Source organism: Oncorhynchus kisutch, linkage group LG19 (assembly GCF_002021735.2).
Source record: "Oncorhynchus kisutch isolate 150728-3 linkage group LG19, Okis_V2, whole genome shotgun sequence".
Lineage (NCBI taxonomy): Eukaryota > Metazoa > Chordata > Actinopteri > Salmoniformes > Salmonidae > Oncorhynchus > Oncorhynchus kisutch.
The window spans coordinates 63,198,859-63,226,831 of NC_034192.2; the positions used below are offsets into that span (position 1 = coordinate 63,198,859).

At 47.5% G+C, this 27,973-nt stretch overlaps 1 protein-coding gene across 1 annotated transcript in view; it reads left to right on the forward strand.

Annotated features, from left to right (window-relative positions):
- Positions 1-26,244, forward strand: part of LOC116355026 (fibroblast growth factor 16-like) — a 59,727-nt gene extending 33,483 nt beyond the window's left edge. The window contains exon 3 of the mRNA XM_031797969.1: positions 24,426-26,244. Coding sequence (XP_031653829.1) covers positions 24,426-24,671 — 246 coding nt within the window. The 3' untranslated portion in view covers positions 24,672-26,244. The remainder of the gene's footprint in view (positions 1-24,425) is intronic.
- The last annotated feature ends 1,729 nt before the right edge of the window (positions 26,245-27,973 follow it).

The window sequence follows — 27,973 nt, forward strand, 5'->3', positions numbered from 1 at the left end:
CAATGATTCGGTAGTTTAGATGGTTCAATGATTCAGTGGTTTAGATGGTTCAATGATTCAGTGGTTTAGATGGTTCTATGATTCAGTGGTTTAGATGGTTCAATGATTCAGTGGTTTAGATGGTTCAATGATTCTCAGTGGTTTAGATGGTTCAATGATTCAGTGGTTTAGATGGTTCAATGATTCAGTGGTTTAGATGGTTCAATGATTCTCAGTGGTTTAGATGGATCAATGATGCTCAGTGGTTTAGATGGTTCAATGATTCAGTGGTTTAGATGGTTCAATGATTCTCAGTGGTTTAGATGGTACAATGATTCAGTGGTTTAGATGGTTCAATGATTCAGTGGTTTAGATGGTTCAATGATTCGGTAGTTTAGATGGTTCAATGATTCAGTGGTTTAGATGGTTCAATGATTCAGTGGTTTAGATGGTTCTATGATTCAGTGGTTTAGATGGTTCAATGATTCAGTGGTTTAGATGGTTCAATGATTCAGTGGTTTAGATGGTTCAATGATTCAGTGGTTTAGATGGTTCAATGATTCTCAGTGGTTTAGATGGTTCAATGATTCTCAGTGGTTTAGATGGTTCAATGATTCGGTAGTTTAAATGGTTCAATGATTCAGTGGTTTAGATGGTTCAATGATTCTCAGTGGTTTAGATGGTTCAATGATTCGGTAGTTTAAATGGTTCAATGATTCGGTAGTTTAGATGGTTCTATGATTCGGTAGTTTAGATGGTTCAATGATTCGGTAGTTTAGATGGTTCAATGATTCGGTAGTTTAGATGGTTCAATGATTCTCAGTGGTTTAGATGGTTCAATGATTCGGTAGTTTAGATGGTTCAATGATTCTGTAGTTTAGATGGTTCAATGATTCAGTGGTTTAGATGGTTCAATGATTCTCAGTGGTTTAGATGGTTCAATAATGCTCAGTGGTTTAGATGGTTCAATGATTCGGTGGTTTAGATGGTTCAATGATTCTCATTGGTTTAGATGGTTCAATGATTCTCAGTGGTTTAGAGGGTCAATGATTCTCAGTGGTTTAGATGGTTCAATGATTCAGTGGTTTAGATGGTTCAATGATTCAGTGGTTTAGATGGTTCAATGATTCTCAGTGGTTTAGATGGATCAATGATGCTCAGTGGTTTAGATGGTTCAATGATTCAGTGGTTTAGATGGTTCAATGATTCTCAGTGGTTTAGATGGTACAATGATTCAGTGGTTTAGATGGTTCAATGATTCAGTGGTTTAGATGGTTCAATGATTCGGTAGTTTAGATGGTTCAATGATTCTCAGTGGTTTAGATGGTTCAATGATTCAGTGGTTTAGATGGTTCAATGATTCAGTGGTTTAGATGGTTCAATGATTCTCAGTGATTTAGATGGTACAATGATTCAGTGGTTTAGATGGTTCAATGATTCAGTGGTTTAGATGGTTCAATGATTCTCAGTGGTTTAGATGGTACAATGATTCAGTGGTTTAGATGGTTCAATGATTCTCAGTGGTTTAGATGGTTCAATGATTCAGTGGTTTCGATGGTACAATGATTCTCAGGGGTTTAGATGGTACAATGATTCTCAGGGGTTTAGATGGTACAATGATTCTCAGGGGTTTAGATGGTTCAATGATTCAGTGGTTTAGATGGTTCAATGATTCTCAGTGGTTTAGATGGTACAATGATTCAGTGGTTTAGATGGTTCAATGATTCAGTGGTTTAGATGGTTCAATGATTCTCAGTGGTTTAGATGGTACAATGATTCAGTGGTTTAGATGGTTCAATGATTCTCAGTGGTTTAGATGGTACAATGATTCAGTGGTTTAGATGGTTCAATGATTCTCAGTGGTTTAGATGGTTCAATGATTCTCAGGGGTTTAGACAGACTGTCTCCATAGCAGGTCCTTTATGTTGGGGATAACAACAGACAGACTGTCTCTGTAGCAGGTCCTTTATGTCGGTTATAATAACAGATAGACTGTCCCTATAGCAGGTCCTTTATGTTGGGGATAACAACAGACAGACTGTCCCTATAGCAGATCCTTTATGTTGGGGATAACAACAGACAGACTGTCTCTGTAGCAGGTCCTTTATGTCGGGTATAATAACAGATAGACTGTCTCTATAGCAGGTCCTTTATGTTGGGGATAACAACAGACAGACTGTCTCTATAGCAGGTCCTTTATGTTGGAGATAACAACAGACAGACTGTCCCTGTAGCAGGTCCTTTATGTTGTGGATCAGTTGGAGATAACAACAGACAGACTGTCCCTGTAGCAGGTCCTTTATGTTGGGGATAACAACAGACAGACTGTCCCTATAGCAGGTCCTTTATGTTGTGGATCAGTTGGAGATAACATTACATTCTTAGCAATATACTTAATGTCAGTGTCATTATTTGTCAACAGTTACAACACACCTACCTGATGTAATTAAAATGAGTTTCTCAACACGATAGAGTTCTCTTAGAGATGCTCAGCTCCATAGCAGGTCCTTTAACAAAAGAACAAAACACAACAGTTCTGTCAGGTACTCACACAAAACAGAAAACAATCACCCACAACTCAAAATGGGAAAACCGGCTGCCTAAGTATGATTCTCAATCAGGGACAACGAATAGACAGCTGCCTCTGATTGAGAACCATACCTGGCCAAACACATAGAAAAACAAAACCTAGACCTACAACATAGAATACCCAGCCACATCACACCCTGACCAAACTAAAAATAGAAACATACAAAGCAATCTAGGGTCAAGGCGTGACAGTAGTAGACATGTGGTCATAGTTCATGCTCAAGGGGAATACCTACAGGTTCCCATCTTTCAATGAGAACGTTTTTTAATTAGATCATGTGTTTTTTGTAACTGTTTCCAAACAATGACATGAGAGAGAAGGGTGACTTCCCTAGCGGGTCTGGAACCAAGGCCACCAGCACCAATGACATGAGAGAGAAGGGTGACTTCCCTAGCGGGTCTGGAACCAAGGCCACCAGCACCAATGACATGAGAGAAAAGGGTGACTTCCCTAGCGGGTCTGGAACCAAGGCCACCAGCACCAATGACATGAGAGAAAAGGGTGACTTCCCTAGCGGGTCTGGAACCAAGGCCACCAGCACCAATGACATGAGAGAAAAGGGTGACTTCCCTAGCGGGTCTGGAACCAAGGCCACCAGCACCAATGACATGAGAGAGAAGGGTGACTTCCCTAGCGGGTCTGGAACCAAGGCCACCAGCACCAATGACATGAGAGAGAAGGGTGACTTCCCTAGCGGGTCTGGAACCAAGGCCACCAGCACCAATGACATGAGAGAGAAGGGTGACTTCCCTAGCGGGTCTGGAACCAAGGCCACCAGCACCAATGACATGAGAGAGAAGGGTGACTTCCCTAGCGGCTCTGGAACCAAGGCCACCAGCACCAATGACATGAGAGAGAAGGGTGAATTCCCTAGCGGGTCTGGAACCAAGGCCACCAGCACCAATGACATGAGAGAAAAGGGTGACTTCCCTAGCGGGTCTGGAACCAAGGCCACCAGCACCAATGACATGAGAGAGAAGGGTGACTCCCCTAGCGGGTCTGGAACCAAGGCCACCAGCACCAATGACATGAGAGAGAAGGGTGACTTCCCTAGCGGGTCTGGAACCAAGGCCACCAGAACCAATGACATGAGAGAGAAGGGTGACTTCCCTAGCGGGTCTGGAACCAAGGCCACCAGCACCAATGACATGAGAGAAAATGGTGACTTCCCTAGCGGGTCTGGAACCAAGGCCACCAGCACCAATGACATGAGAGAAAAGGGTGACTTCCCTAGTGGGTCTGAAACCAAGGCCACCAGCACCAATGACATGAGAGAAAAGGGTGACTTCCCTAGCGGGTCTGGAACCAAGGCCACCAGCACCAATGACATGAGAGAGAAGGGTGACTTCCCTAGCGGCTCTGGAACCAAGGCCACCAGCACCAATGACATGAGAGAGAAGGGTGAATTCCCTAGCGGGTCTGGAACCAAGGCCACCAGCACCAATGACATGAGAGAAAAGGGTGACTTCCCTAGCGGGTCTGGAACCAAGGCCACCAGCACCAATGACATGAGAGAGAAGGGTGACTCCCCTAGCGGGTCTGGAACCAAGGCCACCAGCACCAATGACATGAGAGAGAAGGGTGACTTCCCTAGCGGGTCTGGAACCAAGGCCACCAGAACCAATGACATGAGAGAGAAGGGTGACTTCCCTAGCGGGTCTGGAACCAAGGCCACCAGCACCAATGACATGAGAGAAAATGGTGACTTCCCTAGCGGGTCTGGAACCAAGGCCACCAGCACCAATGACATGAGAGAAAAGGGTGACTTCCCTAGCGGGTCTGGAACCAAGGCCACCAGCACCAATGACATGAGAGAAAAGGGTGACTTCCCTAGTGGGTCTGAAACCAAGGCCACCAGCACCAATGACATGAGAGAAAAGGGTGACTTCCCTAGCGGGTCTGGAACCAAGGCCACCAGCACCAATGACATGAGAGAAAAGGGTGACTTCCCTAGCGGGTCTGGAACCAAGGCCACCAGCACCAATGACATGAGAGAAAAGGGTGACTTCCCTAGCGGGTCTGGAACCAAGGCCACCAGCACCAATGACATGAGAGAGAAGGGTGACTTCCCTAGCGGGTCTGGAACCAAGGCCACCAGCACCAATGACATGAGAGAAAAGGGTGACTTCCCTAGCAGGTCTGGAACCAAGGCCACCAGCACCAATGACATGAGAGAAAAGGGTGACTTCCCTAGCGGGTCTGGAACCAAGGCCACCAGCACCAATGACATGAGAGAGAAGGGTGACTTCCCTAGCGGGTCTGGAACCAAGGCCACCAGCACCAATGTTAGGCCCAGTCCTGAAGAAAGCCTAACCCCTCCTCCCTAGGCACTTGGTATGATATGGTTAGTTATCTCTGGACAACAGATGAATGGTACGGGTAGTTATCTCTGGACAACAGATGAATGGTACGGTTACTTATCTCTGGACAACAGATGAATGGTAAGGTTAGTTATCTCTGGACAACAGATGAATGGTAAGGTTAGTTATCTCTGGACAACAGATGAAGAGTGATGAATGGTAAGGTTAGTTATCTCTGGACAACAGATGAATGGTATGGTTAGTTATCTCTAGACAACAGATGCATGGTAAGGTTAGTTATCTCTGGACAACAGATGAATGGTATGGTTAGTTATCTCTGGACAACAGATGAATGGTAAGGTTAGCTATCTCTAGACAACAGATGCATGGTAAGGTTAGTTATCTCTGGACAACAGATGAATGGTATGGTTAGTTATCTCTGGACAACAGATGAATGGTATGGTTAGTTATCTCTGGACAACAGATGAAGAGTGATGAATGGTATGGTTAGTTATCTCTGGACAACAGATGAATGGTATGGTTAGTTATCTCTAGACAACAGATGAATGGTATGGTTAGTTATCTCTGGACAACAGATGAATGGTAAGGTTAGTTATCTCGGGACAACAGATGAAGAGTGATGAATGGTATGGTTAGTTATCTCTGGACAACAGATGAAGAGTGATGAATGGTATGGTTAGTTATCTCTGGACAACAGATGAATGGTATGGTTAGTTATCTCTGGACAACAGATGAATGGTAAGGTTAGTTATCTCTAGACAACAGATGCATGGTAAGGTTAGTTATCTCTGGACAACAGATGAATGGTATGGTTAGTTATCTCTAGACAACAGATGAATGGTATGGTTAGTTATCTCTAGACAACAGATGCATGGTAAGGTTAGTTATCTCTGGACAACAGATGAATGGTATGGTTAGTTATCTCTGGACAACAGATGAAGAGTGATGAATGGTATGGTTAGTTATCTCTGGACAACAGATGAATGGTATGGTTAGTTATCTCTAGACAACAGATGAATGGTATGGTTAGTTATCTCTGGACAACAGATGAATGGTAAGGTTAGTTATCTCTGGACAACAGATGAAGAGTGATGAATGGTAAGGTTAGTTATCTCTGGACAACAGATGAATGGTATGGTTAGTTATCTCTAGACAACAGATGCATGGTAAGGTTAGTTATCTCTGGACAACAGATGAATGGTATGGTTAGTTATCTCTGGACAACAGATGAATGGTAAGGTTAGCTATCTCTAGACAACAGATGCATGGTAAGGTTAGTTATCTCTGGACAACAGATGAATGGTATGGTTAGTTATCTCTGGACAACAGATGAATGGTATGGTTAGTTATCTCTGGACAACAGATGAAGAGTGATGAATGGTATGGTTAGTTATCTCTGGACAACAGATGAATGGTATGGTTAGTTATCTCTAGACAACAGATGAATGGTATGGTTAGTTATCTCTGGACAACAGATGAATGGTAAGGTTAGTTATCTCTAGACAACAGATGAATGGTATGGTTAGTTATCTCTAGACAACAGATGCATGGTAAGGTTAGTTATCTCTGGACAACAGATGAATGGTATGGTTAGTTATCTCTGGACAACAGATGAAGAGTGATGAATGGTATGGTTAGTTATCTCTGGACAACAGATGAATGGTATGGTTAGTTATCTCTAGACAACAGATGAATGGTATGGTTAGTTATCTCTAGACAACAGATGCATGGTAAGGTTAGTTATCTCTGGACAACAGATGAATGGTATGGTTAGTTATCTCTGGACAACAGATGAAGAGTGATGAATGGTATGGTTAGTTATCTCTGGACAACAGATGAATGGTATGGTTAGTTATCTCTAGACAACAGATGAATGGTATGGTTAGTTATCTCTGGACAACAGATGAATGGTAAGGTTAGTTATCTCTGGACAACAGATGAAGAGTGATGAATGGTACGGTTAGTTATCTCTGGACAACAGATGAAGAGTGATGAATGGTATGGTTAGTTATCTCTGGACAACAGATGAAGAGTGATGAATGGTATGGTTAGTTATCTCTGGACAACAGATGAAGAGTGATGAATGGTATGGTTAGTTATCTCTGGACAACAGATGAATGGTATGGTTAGTTATCTCTAGACAACAGATGCATGGTAAGGTTAGTTATCTCTGGACAACAGATGAATGGTACGGTTAGTTATCTCTGGACAACAGATGAAGAGTGATGAATGGTAAGGTTAGTTATCTCTGGACAACAGATGAATGGTACGGTTAGTTATCTCTGGACAACAGATGAAGAGTGATGAATGGTACGGTTAGTTATCTCTGGACAACAGATGAATGGTACGGTTAGTTATCTCTGGACAACAGATGAAGAGTGATGAATGGTACGGTTAGTTATCTCTGGACAACAGATGAATGGTAAGGTTAGTTATCTCTGGACAACAGATGAAGAGTGATGAATGGTACGGTTAGTTATCTCTAGACAACAGATGAATGGTAAGGTTAGTTATCTCTGGACAACAGATGAAGAGTGATGAATGGTATGGTTAGTTATCTCTAGACAACAGATGAAGAGTGATGAATGGATCAGTGGTTCACCAATCAGGGCCTTGATTGACTTGGTAACAGTAATGAAAACAATTCTTTGGGACCATCCAGTGACATCATGACAACTGATTCACAGAAACCTGGACCATGTTCTTGAACCGTGTCTAAAACATTCATGTAGGATATTCTGAGAACATGGTAACCATGGTAATGCTCTGTTTAACGTTAAGGGAATGCTGTCCATCTCTAATGACAAAATGTGCTTAAAAAGGTTCTCAATACGTTTTTGTTGACATAGAATGTTCCCCCCCTAACAGGCAGAAAACTGGACACTCAAACATTACAAAAACGTTATCTCGCCCTAGAATTGTTAGCTGGGTATGTGCCTGGCCTCTCAGTGTGTGTTTACAGACAACACCCCTCCACACAGCCCTGACCCCTAACCCCTAACCTTTAGCTCCTAGCCCCTAACCCCTCCACACAGCCCTACCCCTTCACACAGCCCTAATCCCTTCACACAGCCCTACCCCTTCACACAGCTCTACCCCTTCACACAGCCCTAATCCCTTCACACAGCCCTAACCCCTTCACACAGCCCTAACCCCTAGCCCCTAACCCCTTCACACAGCCCCAATCCCTCCACACATCCCTAACCCATAACCCCTTCACACAGCCCTAACCCCTAGCCCCTAACCCCTAGCCCCTAACCCCTAACCTCTAACCTCTAACCTCTAGCCTCTAGCCTCTAACCCCTAACCTCTAGCCCCTAACCTCTAACCCCTAGCCCCTAACCCCTAACCTCTAACCCCTAGCCCCTAACCCCTAACCTCTAACCCCTAACCTCTAACCCCTAACTTCAAGTCTCTAGCCCCTAACCCCTTCAGTCAACCATAACCTGCCGGCTAATTCACAGAACTGTTTCAGAACGCCACCTCTATTTGTGTAAACACACTGCTGTTCTGCTGGTCAAAAACACATTCACCTGCTGGTCAAACACATTCACCTGCTGGTCAAACACATTCACCTGCTGGTCAAACACATTAATCTGCTGGTCAAACACATTCACCTGCTGGTCAAACACATTCACCTGCTGGTCAAACACATTCACCTGCTGGTCAAACACGTTAATCTGCTGGTCAAACACGTTAATCTGCTGGTCAAACACGTTAATCTGCTGGTCAAACACGTTAATCTGCTGGTCAAATACGTTAATCTGCTGGTCAAACACGTTATTATTGTAGAGTTGTAGACTAGTCTAGGAAGGATCATTATATTGTAGAGTTGTAGACTATTCAAGGGAGGATCATTATATTGTAGAGTTGTAGACTAGTCTAGGGAGGATCATTATATTGTAGACTAGTCAATGGAGGATCATTATATTGTAGACTAGTCTAGGGAGGATCATTATATTGTTGTAGACTAGTCTAGGGAGGATCATTATATTGTAGAGTTGTAGACTAGTCTAGGGAGGATCATTATATTGTAGACTAGTCAAGGGAGGATCATTATATTGTAGACTAGTCAAGGGAGGATCATTATATTGTAGACTAGTCTAGGGAGGATCATTATATTGTTGTAGACTAGTCTAGGGAGGATCATTATATTGTAGAGTTGTAGACTAGTCTAGGAAGGATCATTATATTGTAGAGTTGTAGACTATTCAAGGGAGGATCATTATATTGTAGAGTTGTAGACTAGTCTAGGGAGGATCATTATATTGTAGACTAGTCAATGGAGGATCATTATATTGTAGACTAGTCTAGGGAGGATCATTATATTGTTGTAGACTAGTCTAGGGAGGATCATTATATTGTAGAGTTGTAGACTAGTCTAGGGATGATAATTATATTGTAGAGTTGTAGACTAGACTAGGGAGGATCATTATATTGTAGAGCTGTAGACTAGTCAAGGGAGGATCATTATATTGTAGACTAGTCTTGGGAGCATCATTATACTGTAGAGTTGTAGACTAGTCTAGGGAGGATCATTATATTGTAGACTAGTCTAGGGAGGATCCTTATATTGTAGAGTTGTAGACTAGTCTAGGGAGGATCATTATATTGTAGAGTTGTAGACTAGTCTAGGGAGGATCATTATATTGTAGACTAGTCTAGGGTGGATCATTATATTGTAGAGTTGTAGACTAGTCTAGGGAGGATCATTATATTGTAGACTAGTCTAGGGAGGATCCTTATATTGTAGAGTTGTAGACTAGTCTAGGGAGGATCATTATATTGTAGAGTTGTAGACTAGTCTAGGGAGGATCATTATATTGTAGAGTTGTAGACTAGTCTAGGGAGGATCATTATATTTTAGAGTTGTAGACTAATCACCTGGCCTCTCCACCTCCTATCAGCTGGCCTCTCCACTGTCTATCACCTGACCTCTCCCCTGTCTATCCCCTGCCTATCACCTGACCTCTCCCCTGCCTATCACCTGACCTCTCCACTGCCCTCTCCCCTGCCTATCACCTGACCTCTCCACTGCCTATCACCTGGCCTCTCCAATGCCTATCACCTGGCCTCTCCACTGCCTATCACCTGGCCTCTCCACTGCCTATCACCTGGCCTCTCCACTGCCTATCACCTGACCTCTCCACTGCCTATCACCTGACCTCTCCACTGCCTATCACCTGACCTCTCCACGTCCTATCACCTGACTTCTCCATGTCCTATCACCTGACCTCTCCACGTCCTATCGCCTGATCTCTCCACGTCCTATCACCTGACCTCTCCACTGCCTATCACCTGACCTCTCCACTGCCTATCGCCTCTCCACTCCACTTCCTATCACCTCACCTCTCCACTTCCTATCGCCTCACCTCTCCACTTCCTATCACCTGACCTAGACTTCATATCACCTGACCTCTCCACTGCCTATCGCCTCTCCACTCCACTTCCTATCAACTCACCTCTCCACTTCCTATCACCTGACCTCTACTTCATATCACCTGACCTCTCCACTTCCTATCACCTTTCCTCTCAACTGCCTATCACCTGACCTCTCCCCTGCCTATCGCCTGACCTCTCCCCTGCCTTTCACCTGACCTCTCTCCTGCCTTTCACCTGAACTCTCCCCTATTACCTAGACAACCAGGTGAGGTGAGCAGAGTTCCTTACTGAGACCTAGACAACCAGGTGAAGGGAGTTCCTTACTAAGACCTAGACAACCAGGTGAGGGGAGTTCCTTACTGAGACAACCAGGTGAGGGGAGTTCCTTACTAAGACCTAGACAACCAGGTGAGGGTAGTTCCTTACTAAGACCTAGACAATCAGGTGAGGGTAGTTCCTCATTATATTGTAGAGTTGTAGACTAGTCTAGGGAGGATCATTATATTTTAGAGTTGTAGACTAATCACCTGGCCTCTCCACCTCCTATCAGCTGGCCTCTCCACTGTCTATCACCTGACCTCTCCCCTGTCTATCCCCTGCCTATCACCTGACCTCTCCCCTGCCTATCACCTGACCTCTCCACTGCCCTCTCCCCTGCCTATCACCTGACCTCTCCACTGCCTATCACCTGGCCTCTCCAATGCCTATCACCTGGCCTCTCCACTGCCTATCACCTGGCCTCTCCACTGCCTATCACCTGGCCTCTCCACTGCCTATCACCTGACCTCTCCACTGCCTATCACCTGACCTCTCCACTGCCTATCACCTGACCTCTCCACGTCCTATCACCTGACTTCTCCACGTCCTATCACCTGACCTCTCCACGTCCTATCGCCTGATCTCTCCACGTCCTATCACCTGACCTCTCCACTGCCTATCACCTGACCTCTCCACTGCCTATCGCCTCTCCACTCCACTTCCTATCACCTCACCTCTCCACTTCCTATCGCCTCACCTCTCCACTTCCTATCACCTGACCTAGACTTCATATCACCTGACCTCTCCACTGCCTATCGCCTCTCCACTCCACTTCCTATCAACTCACCTCTCCACTTCCTATCACCTTTCCTCTCAACTGCCTATCACCTGACCTCTCCCCTGCCTATCGCCTGACCTCTCCCCTGCCTTTCACCTGACCTCTCTCCTGCCTTTCACCTGAACTCTCCCCTATTACCTAGACAACCAGGTGAGGTGAGCAGAGTTCCTTACTGAGACCTAGACAACCAGGTGAAGGGAGTTCCTTACTAAGACCTAGACAACCAGGTGAGGGGAGTTCCTTACTGAGACAACCAGGTGAGGGGAGTTCCTTACTAAGACCTAGACAACCAGGTGAGGGTAGTTCCTTACTAAGACCTAGACAATCAGGTGAGGGTAGTTCCTTACTAAGACCTAGACAACCAGGTGAGGAGAGTTCCTTACTGAGACCTAGACAACCAGGTGAGGGGAGTTCCTTACTGAGACCTAGACAACCAGGTGAGGAGAGTTCCTTACTGAGACCACGACAACCAGGTGAGGAGAGTTCCTTACTGAGACCTAGACAACCAGGTGAGGGGAGTTCCTTACTGAGACCTAGACAACCAGGTGAGGGGAGTTCCTTACTAAGACCTAGACAACCAGGTGAGGGGAGATCCTTACTGAGACCTAGACAACCAGGTGAGGGGATTTCCTTACTGAGACCTAGACAACCAGGTGAGGAGAGTTCCTTACTGAGACCTAGACAACCAGGTGAGGGGAGTTCCTTACTGAGACCTAGACAACCAGGTGAGGGGAGTTCCTTACTGAGACCTAGACAACCAGGTGAGGGGAGTTCCTTACTAAGACCTAGACAACCAGGTGAGGAGAGTTCCTTACTGAGACCTAGACAACCAGGTGAGGGGAGTTCCTTACTGAGACCTAGACAACCAGGTGAGGGGAGTTCCTTACTAAGACCTAGACAACCAGGTGAGGGGAGATCCTTACTGAGACCTAGACAACCAGGTGAGGGGATTTCCTTACTGAGACCTAGACAACCAGGTGAGGGGATTTCCTTACTGAGACCTAGACAACCAGGTGAGGGGATTTCCTTACTAAGACCTAGACAACCAGGTGAGGAGAGTTCCTTACTGAGACCTAGACAACCAGGTGAGGGGAGTTCCTTACTGAGACCTAGACAACCAGGTGAGGGGATTTCCTTACTGAGACCTAGACAACCAGGTGAGGGGATTTCCTTACTGAGACCTAGACAACCAGGTGAGGAGAGTTCCTTACTGAGACCTAGACAACCAGGTGAGGGGAGTTCCTTACTGAGACCTAGACAACCAGGTGAGGGGATTTCCTTACTGAGACCTAGACAACCAGGTGAGGGGAGTTCCTTACTGAGACCTAGACAACCAGGTGAGGGGAGTTCCTTACTAAGACCTAGACAATCAGGTGAGGGTAGTTCCTTACTAAGACCTAGACAATCAGGTGAGGGTAGTTCCTTACTAAGATCTAGACAACCAGGTGAGGAGAGTTCCTTACTGAGACCTAGACAACCAGGTGAGGGGAGTTCCTTACTGAGACCTAGAAAACCAGGTGAGGGGAGTTCCTTACTGAGACCTAGACAACCAGGTGAGGGGAGTTCCTTACTGAGACCTAGACAACCAGGTGAGGGGAGTTCCTTACTGAGACCTAGACAACCAGGTGAGGGGAGTTCCTTACTGAGACAACCAGGTGAGGAGAGCTCCTTACTGAGACCAAGACAACCAGGTGAGGGGAGTTCCTTACTGAGACAACCAGGTGAGGAGAGTTCCTTACTGAGACCTAGACAACCAGGTGAGGGGAGTTCCTTACTGAGACAACCAGGTGAGGAGAGTTCCTTACTGAGACCTAGACAACCAGGTGAGGGGAGTTCCTTACTGAGACCTAGACAACCAGGTGAGGGGAGTTCCTTACTGAGACCTAGACAACCAGGTGAGGGGAGTTCCTTACTGAGACCTAGACAACCAGGTGAGGGGAGTTCCTTACTGAGACCTAGACAACCAGGTGAGGGGAGTTCCTTACTGAGACCTAGACAACCAGGTGAGGGGAGTTCCTTACTGAGACCTAGACAACCAGGTGAGGGGAGTTCCTTACTGAGACCTAGACAACCAGGTGAGGGGAGTTCCTTACTGAGACCTAGACAACCAGGTGAGGAGAGTTCCTTACTGAGACAACCAGGTGAGGGGAGTTCCTTACTAAGACCTAGACAACCAGGTGAGGGGAGTTCCTTACTGAGACAACCAGGTGAGGGGAGTTCCTTACTGAGACCTAGACAACCAGGTGAGGGGAGCTCCTTACTGAGACAACCAGGTGAGGGGAGTTCCTTACTGAGACCTAGACAACCAGGTGAGGGGAGTTCCTTACTGAGACAACCAGGTGAGGGGAGTTCCTTACTGAGACCTAGACAACCAGGTGAGGGGAGTTCCTTACTGAGACAACCAGGTGAGGGGAGTTCCTTACTAAGACCTAGACAACCAGGTGAGGGGAGATCCTTACTGAGACCTAGACAACCAGGTGAGGGGAGTTCCTTACTGAGACCTAGACAACCAGGTGAGGGGAGATCCTTACTGAGACCTAGACAACCAGGTGAGGGGAGTTCCTTACTGAGACAACCAGGTGAGGGGAGTTCCTTACTAAGACCTAGACAACCAGGTGAGGGGAGTTCCTTACTGAGACAACCAGGTGAGGGGAGTTCCTTACTGAGACCTAGACAACCAGGTGAGGAGAGTTCCTTACTAAGACCTAGACAACCAGGTGAGGGGAGTTCCTTACTGAGACCTAGACAACCAGGTGAGGGGAGTTCCTTACTGAGACAACCAGGTGAGGGGAGTTCCTTACTGAGACCTAGACAACCAGGTGAGGGGAGATCCTTACTGAGACCTAGACAACCAGGTGAGGGGAGTTCCTTACTGAGACCTAGACAACCAGGTGAGGGGAGATCCTTACTGAGACCTAGACAACCAGGTGAGGGGAGTTCCTTACTAAGACCTAGACAACCAGGTGAGGGGAGATCCTTACTGAGACCTAGACAACCAGGTGAGGGGAGATCCTTACTGAGACCTAGACAACCAGGTGAGGGGAGTTCCTTACTAAGACCTAGACAACCAGGTGAGGGGAGATCCTTACTGAGACCTAGACAACCAGGTGAGGGGAGTTCCTTACTAAGACCTAGACAACCAGGTGAGGGGAGATCCTTACTGAGACCTAGACAACCAGGTGAGGGGAGTTCCTTACTGAGACAACCAGGTGAGGGGAGTTCCTTACTAAGACCTAGACAACCAGGTGAGGGGAGTTCCTTACTGAGACAACCAGGTGAGGGGAGTTCCTTACTGAGACCTAGACAACCAGGTGAGGAGAGTTCCTTACTGAGACCTAGACAACCAGGTGAGGGGAGATCCTTACTGAGACCTAGACAACCAGGTGAGGGGAGTTCCTTACTGAGACAACCAGGTGAGGGGAGTTCCTTACTAAGACCTAGACAACCAGGTGAGGAGAGTTCCTTACTAAGACCTAGACAACCAGGTGAGGGGAGTTCCTTACTGAGACCTAGACAACCAGGTGAGGGGAGTTCCTTACTGAGACAACCAGGTGAGGGGAGTTCCTTACTGAGACCTAGACAACCAGGTGAGGGGAGATCCTTACTGAGACCTAGACAACCAGGTGAGGGGAGTTCCTTACTGAGACCTAGACAACCAGGTGAGGGGAGATCCTTACTGAGACCTAGACAACCAGGTGAGGGGAGTTCCTTACTAAGACCTAGACAACCAGGTGAGGGGAGATCCTTACTGAGACCTAGACAACCAGGTGAGGGGAGATCCTTACTGAGACCTAGACAACCAGGTGAGGGGAGTTCCTTACTAAGACCTAGACAACCAGGTGAGGGGAGATCCTTACTGAGACCTAGACAACCAGGTGAGGGGAGTTCCTTACTAAGACCTAGACAACCAGGTGAGGGGAGATCCTTACTGAGACCTAGACAACCAGGTGAGGGGAGTTCCTTACTGAGACAACCAGGTGAGGGGAGTTCCTTACTAAGACCTAGACAACCAGGTGAGGGGAGTTCCTTACTGAGACAACCAGGTGAGGGGAGTTCCTTACTGAGACCTAGACAACCAGGTGAGGAGAGTTCCTTACTGAGACCTAGACAACCAGGTGAGGAGAGTTCCTTACTGAGACCTAGACAACCAGGTGAGGAGAGTTCCTTACTGAGACAACCAGGTGAGGGGAGTTTCTTACTAAGACCTAGACAACCAGGTGAGGGGAGTTCCTTACTGAGACAACCAGGTGAGGGGAGTTCCTTACTAAGACCTAGACAACCAGGTGAGGAGAGTTCCTTACTGAGACAACCAGGTGAGGGGAGTTCCTTACTGAGACCTAGACAACCAGGTGAGGGGAGATCCTTACTGAGACCTAGACAACCAGGTGAGGGGAGTTCCTTACTGAGACCTAGACAACCAGGTGAGGGGAGATCCTTACTGAGACCTAGACAACCAGGTGAGGGGAGTTCCTTACTGAGACAACCAGGTGAGGGGAGTTCCTTACTAAGACCTAGACAACCAGGTGAGGGGAGTTCCTTACTGAGACCTAGACAACCAGGTGAGGAGAGTTCCTTACTAAGACCTAGACAACCAGGTGAGGGGAGTTCCTTACTGAGACCTAGACAACCAGGTGAGGGGAGTTCCTTACTGAGACAACCAGGTGAGGGGAGTTCCTTACTGAGACCTAGACAACCAGGTGAGGGGAGATCCTTACTGAGACCTAGACAACCAGGTGAGGGGAGTTCCTTACTGAGACCTAGACAACCAGGTGAGGGGAGATCCTTACTGAGACCTAGACAACCAGGTGAGGGGAGTTCCTTACTAAGACCTAGACAACCAGGTGAGGGGAGATCCTTACTGAGACCTAGACAACCAGGTGAGGGGAGATCCTTACTAAGACCTAGACAACCAGGTGAGGGGAGATCCTTACTGAGACCTAGACAACCAGGTGAGGGGAGTTCCTTACTAAGACCTAGACAACCAGGTGAGGGGAGTTCCTTACTGAGACCTAGACAACCAGGTGAGGGGAGTTCCTTACTGAGACAACCAGGTGAGGGGAGTTCCTTACTGAGACCTAGACAACCAGGTGAGGGGAGATCCTTACTGAGACCTAGACAACCAGGTGAGGGGAGTTCCTTACTGAGACCTAGACAACCAGGTGAGGGGAGATCCTTACTGAGACCTAGACAACCAGGTGAGGGGAGTTCCTTACTAAGACCTAGACAACCAGGTGAGGGGAGATCCTTACTGAGACCTAGACAACCAGGTGAGGGGAGATCCTTACTAAGACCTAGACAACCAGGTGAGGGGAGATCCTTACTGAGACCTAGACAACCAGGTGAGGGGAGTTCCTTACTGAGACAACCAGGTGAGGGGAGTTCCTTACTAAGACCTAGACAACCAGGTGAGGGGAGTTCCTTACTGAGACAACCAGGTGAGGGGAGTTCCTTACTGAGACCTAGACAACCAGGTGAGGAGAGTTCCTTACTGAGACCTAGACAACCAGGTGAGGAGAGTTCCTTACTGAGACAACCAGGTGAGGGGAGTTTCTTACTAAGACCTAGACAACCAGGTGAGGGGAGTTCCTTACTGAGACAACCAGGTGAGGGGAGTTCCTTACTAAGACCTAGACAACCAGGTGAGGAGAGTTCCTTACTGAGACAACCAGGTGAGGGGAGTTCCTTACTGAGACCTAGACAACCAGGTGAGGGGAGTTCCTTACTGAGACAACCAGGTGAGGGGAGTTCCTTACTGAGACCTAGACAACCAGGTGAGGGGAGTTCCTTACTGAGACCTAGACAACCAGGTGAGGGGAGTTCCTTACTGAGACCTAGACAACCAGGTGAGGGGAGTTCCTTACTGAGACAACCAGGTGAGGGGAGTTCCTTACTGAGACAACCAGGTGAGGGGATTTGCTTACTGAGACCTAGACAACCAGGTGAGGGGAGTTCCTTACTGAGACCTAGACAACCAGGTGAGGGGAGTTCCTTACTGAGACCTAGACAACCAGGTGAGGGGAGTTCCTTACTGAGACAACCAGGTGAGGGGAAGGTCCTTACTGAGACAACCAGGTGAGGGGAAGGTCCTAGACAACCAGGTGAGGGGAGTTCCTTACTGAGACAACCAGGTGAGGGGAGTTCCTTACTGAGACAACCAGGTGAGGGGAGTTCCTTACTGAGACCTAGACAACCAGGTGAGGGGGAGGTCCTAGACAACCAGGTGAGGGGAGTTCCTTACTAATTAGTGACCTAAATCCATCAATCAAACACAAGGGAGGAGTGAAACACGCAGATACTCGGCCCTCAGTGGAATGAGTTTGACACCTGTGACCCTCTGGCTGAAATTACCCATCCCAAATAGCACCCTATTCCCTATATAGTGCACTACTTTAGACAAGAGACATATGGGCCGTAGCACCCTATTCCCTATATAGTGCACTACTTTTGACTAGAGACCTATGGTAATCCCTATTTTATTTTATTTTGATTTCACCGTTTCTTTAACCAGGTAGGCCAGTTGAGAGCAAGTTCTCATTTGCAACTGAGACCTGGCCAAGATAAAGCAAAGCAGTGCGACACAAACAACAACACAGAGTTACACATGTTACACATGGAGTAAACAAACATACAGTCAATAACAAACATACAGTCAATAAGAAAAGTCTATATACAGTGCGTGCAAAAAGGTAAGATAAGGGAGGTAAGGCAGTAAATAGACCATGGTGGCCAAGTAATTACAATTTAGCAATTAAACACTGGAGTGATAGATGTGTACTGGGGTGCAAAGGAGCAAAAAAAAGAAAAAACAATATGGGGATGAGGTAGTTTGATGGGCTATTTACAGATGGGCTATTTACAGATGGGCTATTTACAGGAGCTACTCTGACAGCTGATGCTTAAAGTTAGTGAGGGTGATATGAGTCTCTAGTTTCAGTGATTTTTGCAATTCGTTCCAGTCATTGTCAGCAGAGAACTGGAAGGAAAGGCGGCCAAAGTAGAAATAGGCTTTGGGGGTGACCAGTGACATATACTTGCTGGAACACGTGCTACGGGTGGGTGCTGCTATGGTGACCAGTGAGCTGAGATAAGGCGGGGCTTTACCTAGAAAAGACTTATAGATGACCTGGAGCCAGTGGGTTTGGTGGATAATTTTAGAAAGAGAATGTCCAGATTGTCTAGCCCAGCTGATTTGTAGGGGTCCAGATTTTGCAACTCTTTCAGAACATCAGCTGTCTGGATTTGGGTGAAGGAGAAATGGGGGAGGTTAGGGCAAGTTGCTGTGGGGGGTGCAGTGCTGTTGACCGGGGTAGGGGTAGCCAGGTGGAAAGCATGGCCAGCAATAGAAAAATGCTTATTGAAATTCTCAATTATCGTGGATTTATCGGTGGTGAAAGTGTTTCCTAGCCTCAGTGCAGTGGGCAGCTGGGAGGAGGTGCTGTTATTCTCCATGGACTTTACAGTGTCCCAGAACTTTTTTGAGTTAGTACTACGGGATGCAAATTTCTGTTTGAAAAAGCTAGCCTTAGGTTTCCTAACTGCCTGTGTATATTGGTTTGTGACTTCCCTGAAAAGTTTTATATCACGGGGGCTATTCGATGCTAATGCAGAAAGCCCCAGGTTGTTTTTGTGCTGGTCAAGGGCAGTCAGGTCTGGCGTGAACCAAGGACTATATCTGTTCCTGTTTCTAAATGGTTTGAATGGGGCATCCTTATTTAAGATGGTGAGGAAAGCACTTTTAAATAATAACCAGGCATCCTCTACTGACGAGATGAGGTCAATATCCTTCCAGGATACCCGGGCCAGGTCGATTAGAAAGGCCTGCTCGCTGAAGTGTTTTAGGGAGCATTTGACAGTGATGAGGGGTGGTCGTTTGACCGCAGACCCATTACGGATGCAGGCAATGAGGCAGTGATCGCTGAGATCCTGGTTGAAGACATCAGAGGTGTAATTTGGAGGGCAGGTTGGTCAGGATGATATCTATGAGGGTGCTCGTGTTTACGGATTTGGGGTTGTACCTGGTAGGTTCATTGATAATTTGTGTGAGATTGAGGGCATCTAGCTTAGAAAGTAGGATGGGTGTTAAGCATGTGCCAGTTTTGGTCACCTAGCTCTGAAGATAGATGGGATAGATTCACATATGGTGTCCTGGGCACAGCTGGGGGTAGAAGGTGGTCTATAACAAGCGGCAACCGTGAGAGACTTGTTTCTGGAAAGGTGGATTTTTAGAAGTAGAAGCTTGAATTGTTTGGGTACAGACCTGGATAGTAAAACAGAACTCTGCAGGCTATCTTTGCAGTAGATTGAAACTCCGCCCCCTTTGGCAGTTCTATCCTGTCAGAAAATGTTATAGTTAGGGATGGAATTTTCTGGATTTTTGGTGGCTTTCCAATCCAGGATTCAGACATGGCTAGGACATTGGCAGAGTGTGCTAGAGCAGTGAATAAAACAAAATTAGGGAGGAGGCTTCTAATGTTAACATGCATGAAACCAAGGCTTTTACGGTTACAGAAGTCAACAAATAAGAGCGCCTGGGGAATGGGAGTGGAGCTAGGCACTGCAGGGTCTGGATTAACCTCCACATCACCAGAGGAACAGAGGAGGAGTAGGATAAGGGTATGGCTAAAGGCTATAAGAACTGGTCATCTAGTACGTTTCTTAACAGAGAGTAAAAGGAGCAGGTTTCTGAGCACGGTAGAATAGATTCAAGGCATAATGTACAGACAAAGGTATGGTAGGATGTGAATACAGTGGAGGTAAACCTAGGCATTGAGTGACGATGAGAGACGTTTTGTCTCTAGAGACATCATTTAAACCAGGTGAGGTCACCGCATGTGTGAGAGGTGGAACTAAAGGGTTAGCTAAGGCATATTGAGCAGGGCTGGAGGCTCTACAGTGAAATAAGACAGTAATTCCTACCAAAACAGCAATGGACAAGGCATATCGACAATAGGGAGAGACATGCGTAGACGAGTGATCATAGGGACCAGTGGGTAGCCAGGCAAGCTGGAGACACGGCGATTCATACAGTTAGCAGGCCAGGGATAGCATGCTAGCAGAAGGGCCTTAGAGGGACGTCGCGACGGAAGAAGTCTGCTGTAGCCCCCTCGTGCTGTTACGTCGGCAGACCAGTCGTGTTGGATCGGCAGGGCTCCTTGTAGGCAGTAAAAGTGTCCAGGCCAATTGGCAAAATAGGTATTGTAGACCAGGAATTTGGCTGATGGTCCTCTTCAGCAAACAGTCCGATATGCTCTAGACAGCCAGCGTGCCGCGGCTAGCAGGCTAGCGGATGGGCCTTCAGGGGACGTCGCAACGGAGGAGCCTGTTGAAACCCCTCGGGCGGATTACGTCGGTTGACCAGTCGTGTCGGCAGTAAAAGGGGTCCAGGCCAATTGGCAAAATATGTACGAGGCTAGTTCCAGGAGTGGCTGATGGACCTCTTTAGCTAGCCGGGAGATGGGCCTAGCATGAGGCTAGTTCCAGGAGTGGCTGATGGACCTCTTCAGCTAGCCGGGAGATGGGCCTAGCATGAGGCTAGTTCCAGGAGTGGCTGATGGACCTCTTCAGCTAGCCAGGAGATGGGCCTAGCATGAGGCTAGTTCCAGGCTCACTGGTGCTTGCTTCGGGGACAGAGATGTTAGCCAGGGGGTAGCCACTCGGATAGCAGCTAGCTAGCTGTGATGATCCAGTTGGAAAGGTTCAGAGCTTGCGATAGGAATCCGGAGATGTGGAGAAAAAGCAGTCCGGGATGATCTGGGTTGACTCGCGCTGAGCAGACTGGCAGGAGTTCACCACGCTAAGGTTAGCTGATGACCGCTAGCAGTGGCTAGCTGACTGGCAGGAGTTCACCACGCTAAGGTTAGCTGATGACCGCTAGCAGTGGCTAGCAGACTGGCAGGAGTTCACCACGCTAAGGTCAGCTGATGACCGCTAGCAGTGGCTAGCAGACTGGCAGGAGTTCACCACGCTAAGGTTAGCTGATGACCGCTAGCAGTGGCTAGCTGACTGGCAGGAGTTCACCACGCTAAGGTTAGCTGATGACCGCTAGCAGTGGCTAGCTGACTGGCAGGAGTTCACCACGCTAAGGTTAGCTGATGACCGCTAGCAGTGGCTAGCAGACTGGCAGGAGTTCACCACGCTAAGGTTAGCTGATGACCGCTAGCAGTGGCTAGCAGACTGGCAGGAGTTCACCACGCTAAGGTTAGCTGATGACCGCTAGCAGTGGCTAGCTGACTACTAGCTAGTAGCTAGTTAGCTGGCTAGTTTCTGTTGGGGGTTCCGGGTCTAAAGTATAGAAAATAGCAGATCCATACCACATTGGGTTGCAGGAGAGTATGTTGAAACGGAGGTAAAAAATATATCTGAAATATATACAGAGGGAAAAAAAGATATATACTCTGGACATTTTTATTTGACCTTTATTTAACCAGGCAAGTCAGTTAAGAACACATTCTTATTTTCAATGACGGCCTAGGAACAGTGGGTTAACTGCCTGTTCAGGGGCAGAATGACAGATTTTGTACCTTGTCAGCTCGGGGGTTTGAGCTCGCAACCTTCCAGTTACTAGTCCAATGCTCTAACCACTAGGCTACGCTGCCGCCCCGGGACATGACAAGACAAAGACGTCTGAACTGCTACACCATCTTGGATTCACGTTTGGGCCGTAGCACCCTATTCCCTATGAGGTCGTAGTGCAGTATAAAGGTAATAAGGGATCATTAGGGACTCAGACTCCCTAGTCTATCATAACCAGCACCTGCCTCACAGAGCCTGGAACACTTTCCATTGGTTCAGTTCAGCTGATTGGGGACCTAGGAACCCTATCACAAGGCAACAGGCTTTCTCTCACTTAGTCTCCCCTTCTTACCTTCTCTCACCCCCTCACCAGGCTTTCTCTCCCTTAGTCTCCCCTTCTTACCTTCTCTCACCCCCTCACCAGGCTTTCTCTCCCTTAGTTCCACCTTCTTACCTTCTCTCACCCCCTCACCAGGCTTTCTCTCCCTTAGTCTCCCCTTCTTACCTTCTCTCACCCCCTCAGTAGGCTTTCTCTCCCTTAGTCTCCCCTTCTTACCTTCTCTCACCCCCTCACCAGGCTTTCTCTCCCTTAGTTCCACCTTCTTATCTTCTCTCACCCCCTCACCAGGCTTTCTCTCCCTTAGTTCCACCTTCTTACCTTCTCTCACCCCCTCACCAGGCTTTCTCTCCCTTAGTCTCCCCTTCTTACCTTCTCTCACCCCCTCAGTAGGCTTTCTCTCCCTTAGTCTCCCCTTCTCTCACCCCCTCAGTAGGCTTTCTCTCCCTTAGTCTCCCCTTCTCTCACCCCCTCAGTAGGCTTTCTCTCCCTTAGTCTCCCCTTCTCTCACCCCCTCAGTAGGCTTTCTCTCCCTTAGTCTCCCCTTCTTACCTTCTCTCACCCCCTCACCAGGCTTTCTCTCCCTTAGTTCCACCTTCTTACCTTCTCTCACCCCCTCACCAGGCTTTCTCTCCCTTAGTCTCCCCTTCTTACCTTCTCTCACCCCCTCACCAGGCTTTCTCTCCCTTAGTCTCCCCTTCTTACCTTCTCTCACCCCCTCACCAGGCTTTCTCTCCCTTAGTCTCCCCTTCTTACCTTCTCTCACCCCCTAGCCAGGCTTTCTCTCCCTTAGTCTCCCCTTCTTACCTTCTCTCACCCCCTCACCAGGCTTTCTCTCCCTTAGTCTCCCCTTCTTACCTTCTCTCACCCCCTCACCAGGCTTTCTCTCCCTTAGTTCCACCTTCTTACCTTCTCTCACCCCCTCACCAGGCTTTCTCTCCCTTAGTCTCCCCTTCTTACATTCTCTCACCCCCTCACCAGGCTTTCTCTCCCTTAGTCTCCCCTTCTTACCTTCTCTCACCCCCTCACCAGGCTTTCTCTCCCTTAGTCTCCCCTTCTTACCTTCTCTCACCCCCTCACGAGGCTTTCTCTCCCTTAGTTCCACCTTCTTACCTTCTCTCACCCCCTCACCAGGCTTTCTCTCCCTTAGTCTCCCCTTCTTACCTTCTCTCACCCCCTCACCAGGCTTTCTCTCCCTTAGTCTCCCCTTCTTACCTTCTCTCACCCCCTCACCAGGCTTTCTCTCCCTTAGTTCCACCTTCTTACCTTCTCTCACCCCCTCACCAGGCTTTCTCTCCCTTAGTCTCCCCTTCTTACCTTCTCTCACCCCCTCACCAGGCTTTCTCTCCCTTAGTCTCCCCTTCTCTCACCCCCTCACCAGGCTTTCTCTCCCTTAGTCTCCCCTTCTTACCTTCTCTCACCCCCTCACCAGGCTTTCTCTCCCTTAGTCTCCCCTTCTTACCTTCTCTCACCCCCTCACCAGGCTTTCTCTCCCTTAGTCTCCCCTTCTTACCTTCTCTCACCCCCTCACCAGGCTTTCTCTCCCTTAGTTCCAACTTCTTACCTTCTCTCACCCCCTCACCAGGCTTTCTCTCCCTTAGTCTCCCCTTCTTACCTTCTCTCACCCCCTCACCAGGCTTTCTCTCCCTTAGTTCCACCTTCTTACCTTCTCTCACCCCCTCACCAGGCTTTCTCTCCCTTAGTTCCACCTTCTTACCTTCTCTCACCCCCTAGCCAGGCTTTCTCTCCCTTAGTTCAACCTTCTTACCTTCTCTCACCCCCTCACCAGGCTTTCTCTCCCTTAGTCTCCCCTTCTTACCTTCTCTCACCCCCTCACCAGGCTTTCTCTCCCTTAGTCTCCCCTTCTTACCTTCTCTCACCCCCTCACCAGGCTTTCTCTCCCTTAGTCTCCCCTTCTTACCTTCTCTCACCCCCTCACCAGGCTTTCTCTCCCTTAGTCTCCCCTTCTTACCTTCTCTCACCCCCTCACCAGGCTTTCTCTCCCTTAGTCTCCCCTTCTTACCTTCTCTCACCTCGTCAGCAGCTCTTTGTTGTTGATTATTGTGTTATGAACTGTTGCTGTGAAATTTCCTCCTCAAACTGTTGGCAAAATATTAATAACATATAAATGAACTAATCCATGAATTATATCCTAATGAAGCTACTGTATGGACACCACACTCAACCATCTCTCCCTCTCTTCCGCAGAAGAAGTTAACAGCGGAGTGCGTGTTCAGAGAGCAGTTTGAGGAGAATTGGTACAACACATACGCCTCTACGCTCTACAAACACACCGACACCGGACGCTTCTACTACGTCGCGCTCAACAAGGACGGCTCGCCACGGGAGGGGGGGAGAACGAAGAAACACCAGAAACTAACGCACTTCCTGCCTCGGCCTGTGGAGATAGAGAAGATCCCCCAGGCTTACAGAGATCTGTTCCAATACAGGTGACCAGGGCTGAGCCTGGGAGAGAGGGATGAGGAGGAGGAAAGGGAGGAGAGTTTGGGACTAAGGACAGGACTCAATACTCCCACGCATCCAGCCCCCCTCCCCCTGTGAAGGTGTTTATGTATTGCCCCTCCAGCCAAAATGTCCCCCCCCCCCGTTCCTCCGAATGGACCACCAACAAGAGAGATAAACATAGCTTGTGTTCCTGGACGTTAACACTATGAGAGGACTGTTTGACCTCAGAGGGGTCAGAGCAGAGTGTAGGAGACGCTCTTCTCTCCAGCCACTGAGGAGAGAGAGGGGGAGTCCTACTAGAGGGGGGTGTTATTGGGCCCATAAGACCTCACTCTGGAGGGGAGCACAGGGTTGAGAGGAGAAAATCCCTTCTTTGAACAGATACGGCTGGAGAGATGGAGGGAGAGAGACTGGACTGGCGTCAGGCCTGTATGACTGCCTAACCCACCCTGGGATAACCGCAGGTTAAAACCACCTGAAGAAGACAAAGACTTTTCCTGATGAGAACCACTTTTATACATAATAAGATAATTAACCAGCATTCACTGCAAATAAGAAAGGGTTTGGGGTTAGTCCTCAGCAGATTGAGTAAGGGGTCTGAGGACTAGTAATGAACAAGTAATGGAAAGTTGATCAGACTAGCTGAGATGACCAGTGGACACTACTCTAGCCAAGCCATTCACCACAGCAACCAGAGAACTCCAGGGAGCGAGCGAGGGAGGGATTGACCAATGGAAGTTGAGAGAATGTCAGAGTGTTCTAAATCAACGTGTAGAGAGAACTGATCTTCTGACTAGTCATTGTGATATCAGAGTGTTCTAAATCAATGTGTAGAGAGAACTGATCTTCTGACTAGTCATTGTGATATCAGAGTGTTCTAAATCAACGTGTAGAGAGAACTGATCTTCTGACTAGTCATTGTGATATCAGAGTGTTCTAAATCAACGTGTAGAGAGAACTGATCTTCTGACTAGTCATTGTGATATCAGAGTGTTCTAAATCAACGTGTAGAGAGAACTGATCTTCTGACTAGTCATTGTGATATCAGAGTGTTCTAAATCAACGTGTAGAGAGAACTGATCTTCTGACTAGTCATTGTGATATCAGAGTGTTCAAAATCAACGTGTAGAGAGAACTGATCTTCTGACTAGTCATTGTGATATCAGAGTGTTCTAAATCAACGTGTAGAGAGAACTGATCTTCTGACTAGTCATTGTGATGTCAGGGCTGAGCTGGGAGAGAGAGAGAGAATACACTACTACTTAGAATGTATATGTGATGGAGACAGATTGGCCATGAGGGAGCATCCAGGTGTAACAGGGTTGGCAGAACTTGGCACATAAGTTAAATGATCAATGTAAAGAGATGTGATGAGCTGGGATACATGTAATACTTTTTGACTATGTGATAAATGTAAAACATGATTTCAGTTGGTACAGTCAAGGACATGGATGGTGCAGCTAGATTGCATTTCAATTAAATGCAGATGACAACGAATGAGAAATCCTGAAAAGAATAGGCTTTTATTGAGACAAACTTGATACACTATATACACAGCAGTATGTGGACACCCCTTCAAATTAGAGGATTATATTTCAGCCACACACATTGCTGACAGGTGTATACAATCAAGCACACAGCCATGCAATCTCCATAGACAAACATTGGCAGTAGATTGGCCGGTACTGAGGAGCTCAGTGACTTTCAACGTGGCACCGTCATAGGATGCCACCTTTTCAACAGGTCAGTTCATAAAATGTCTGCCCTGCTAGAGCTTCCCCGGTCAACTGTAAGTGCTGTTATTGTGAAGTGGAAACATCTAGGAGCAACAACGTCTCGGCCATAAAGTGGTCGGCCACACAAGCTCACAGAACGGGACCACCGACTGCTGAAGCACATTGCACGTAACAATCATCAGGACCCAGCAAACTGCCTCTGGAAGCATCGTCAGCACAATAACTGTTCGTCACATTCATGAAATGTGTTGCTATGTAACTGCCCCAATGCATAGTGCCAACTGTAAAGTTTGGTGGAGGAGGAATAATGGTCTGGGGCTGTTTTTCATGGTCCGGGCCCCTTAGTTCCAACGAAGGGAAATCTTAACGCTACAGCATACAATGACATTCTAGAGGATTCTGTGCTTCCAACTTTGTGGCAACACTTTAGCAAAGGCCCTGACCGACCTCACTAATGCTCGTGGCTGAATGGAAGCAAGTCCCTGCAGCAATGTTCCAACATCTAGTGGAAAGCCTTCCCAGAAGAGTGGAGGTTGTTATAGCAGCAATGTTCCAACATCTAGTGGAAAGCCTTCCCAGAAGAGTGGAGGTTGTTATAGCAGCAATGTTCCAACATCTAGTGGAAAGCCTTCCCAGAAGAGTGTAGGTTGTTATAGCAGCAATGTTCCAACATCTAGTGGAAAGCCTTCCCAGAAGAGTGGTGGTTATTGTAGCAGAAATGTTCCAACATCTAGTGGAAAGCCTTCCCAGAAGAGTGGTGGTTGTTATAGCAGCAATGTTCCAACATCTAGTGGAAAGCCTTCCCAGAAGAGTGGAGGCTGTTATAGCAGCAAAGGGCAGGACCAACTCCATATTAATGCACATGATTTTGGAATGAGATATTGGAAGAGCAGGTGTACACATACTGTTGGTCTTGTAGTGTAGTTCCTAACTTCTGGCAACAGAGAAGGGAAAACATCTGACAATCTCCAATGTAAGACATATGAAGAGGAAAGAGGATTTACTAATTGCCTCTACAGGGTCAACATGACTCCCCCCCCCCCCCCCCCCCCCCCCGAGCAGGCCAACCAAACAGCCTTCTCCACTCTGATACAGTTTATCCTCAAACTCATAATAGTAGCAGATGTTGTGTCATCTAGAAAGACTAGGTGATGCTGTATGTAGACTACAGTGAGGTTACACCACTAGACTACAGTGAGGTTACACTACAGTGAGTTTACACTACTAGACTACAGTGAGGTTACACTACTAGACTACAGTGAGGTTATACCACTAGACTACAGTGAGGTTATACCACTAGACTACAGTGAGATTACACTACCAGACTACAGTGATGTTACACTACCAGACTACAGTGAGGTTACACTACTAGACTATAGTGAGGTTACACTACAGTGAGGTTACACTATAGTGAGTTTACACCACTAGACTACAGTGAGGTTACACCACTAGACTACAGTGAGGTTACACCACTAGACTACAGTGAGATTACACCACTAGACTACGGTGAGGTTACACCACTAGCCTACAGTGAGGTTACACTACAGTGAGGTT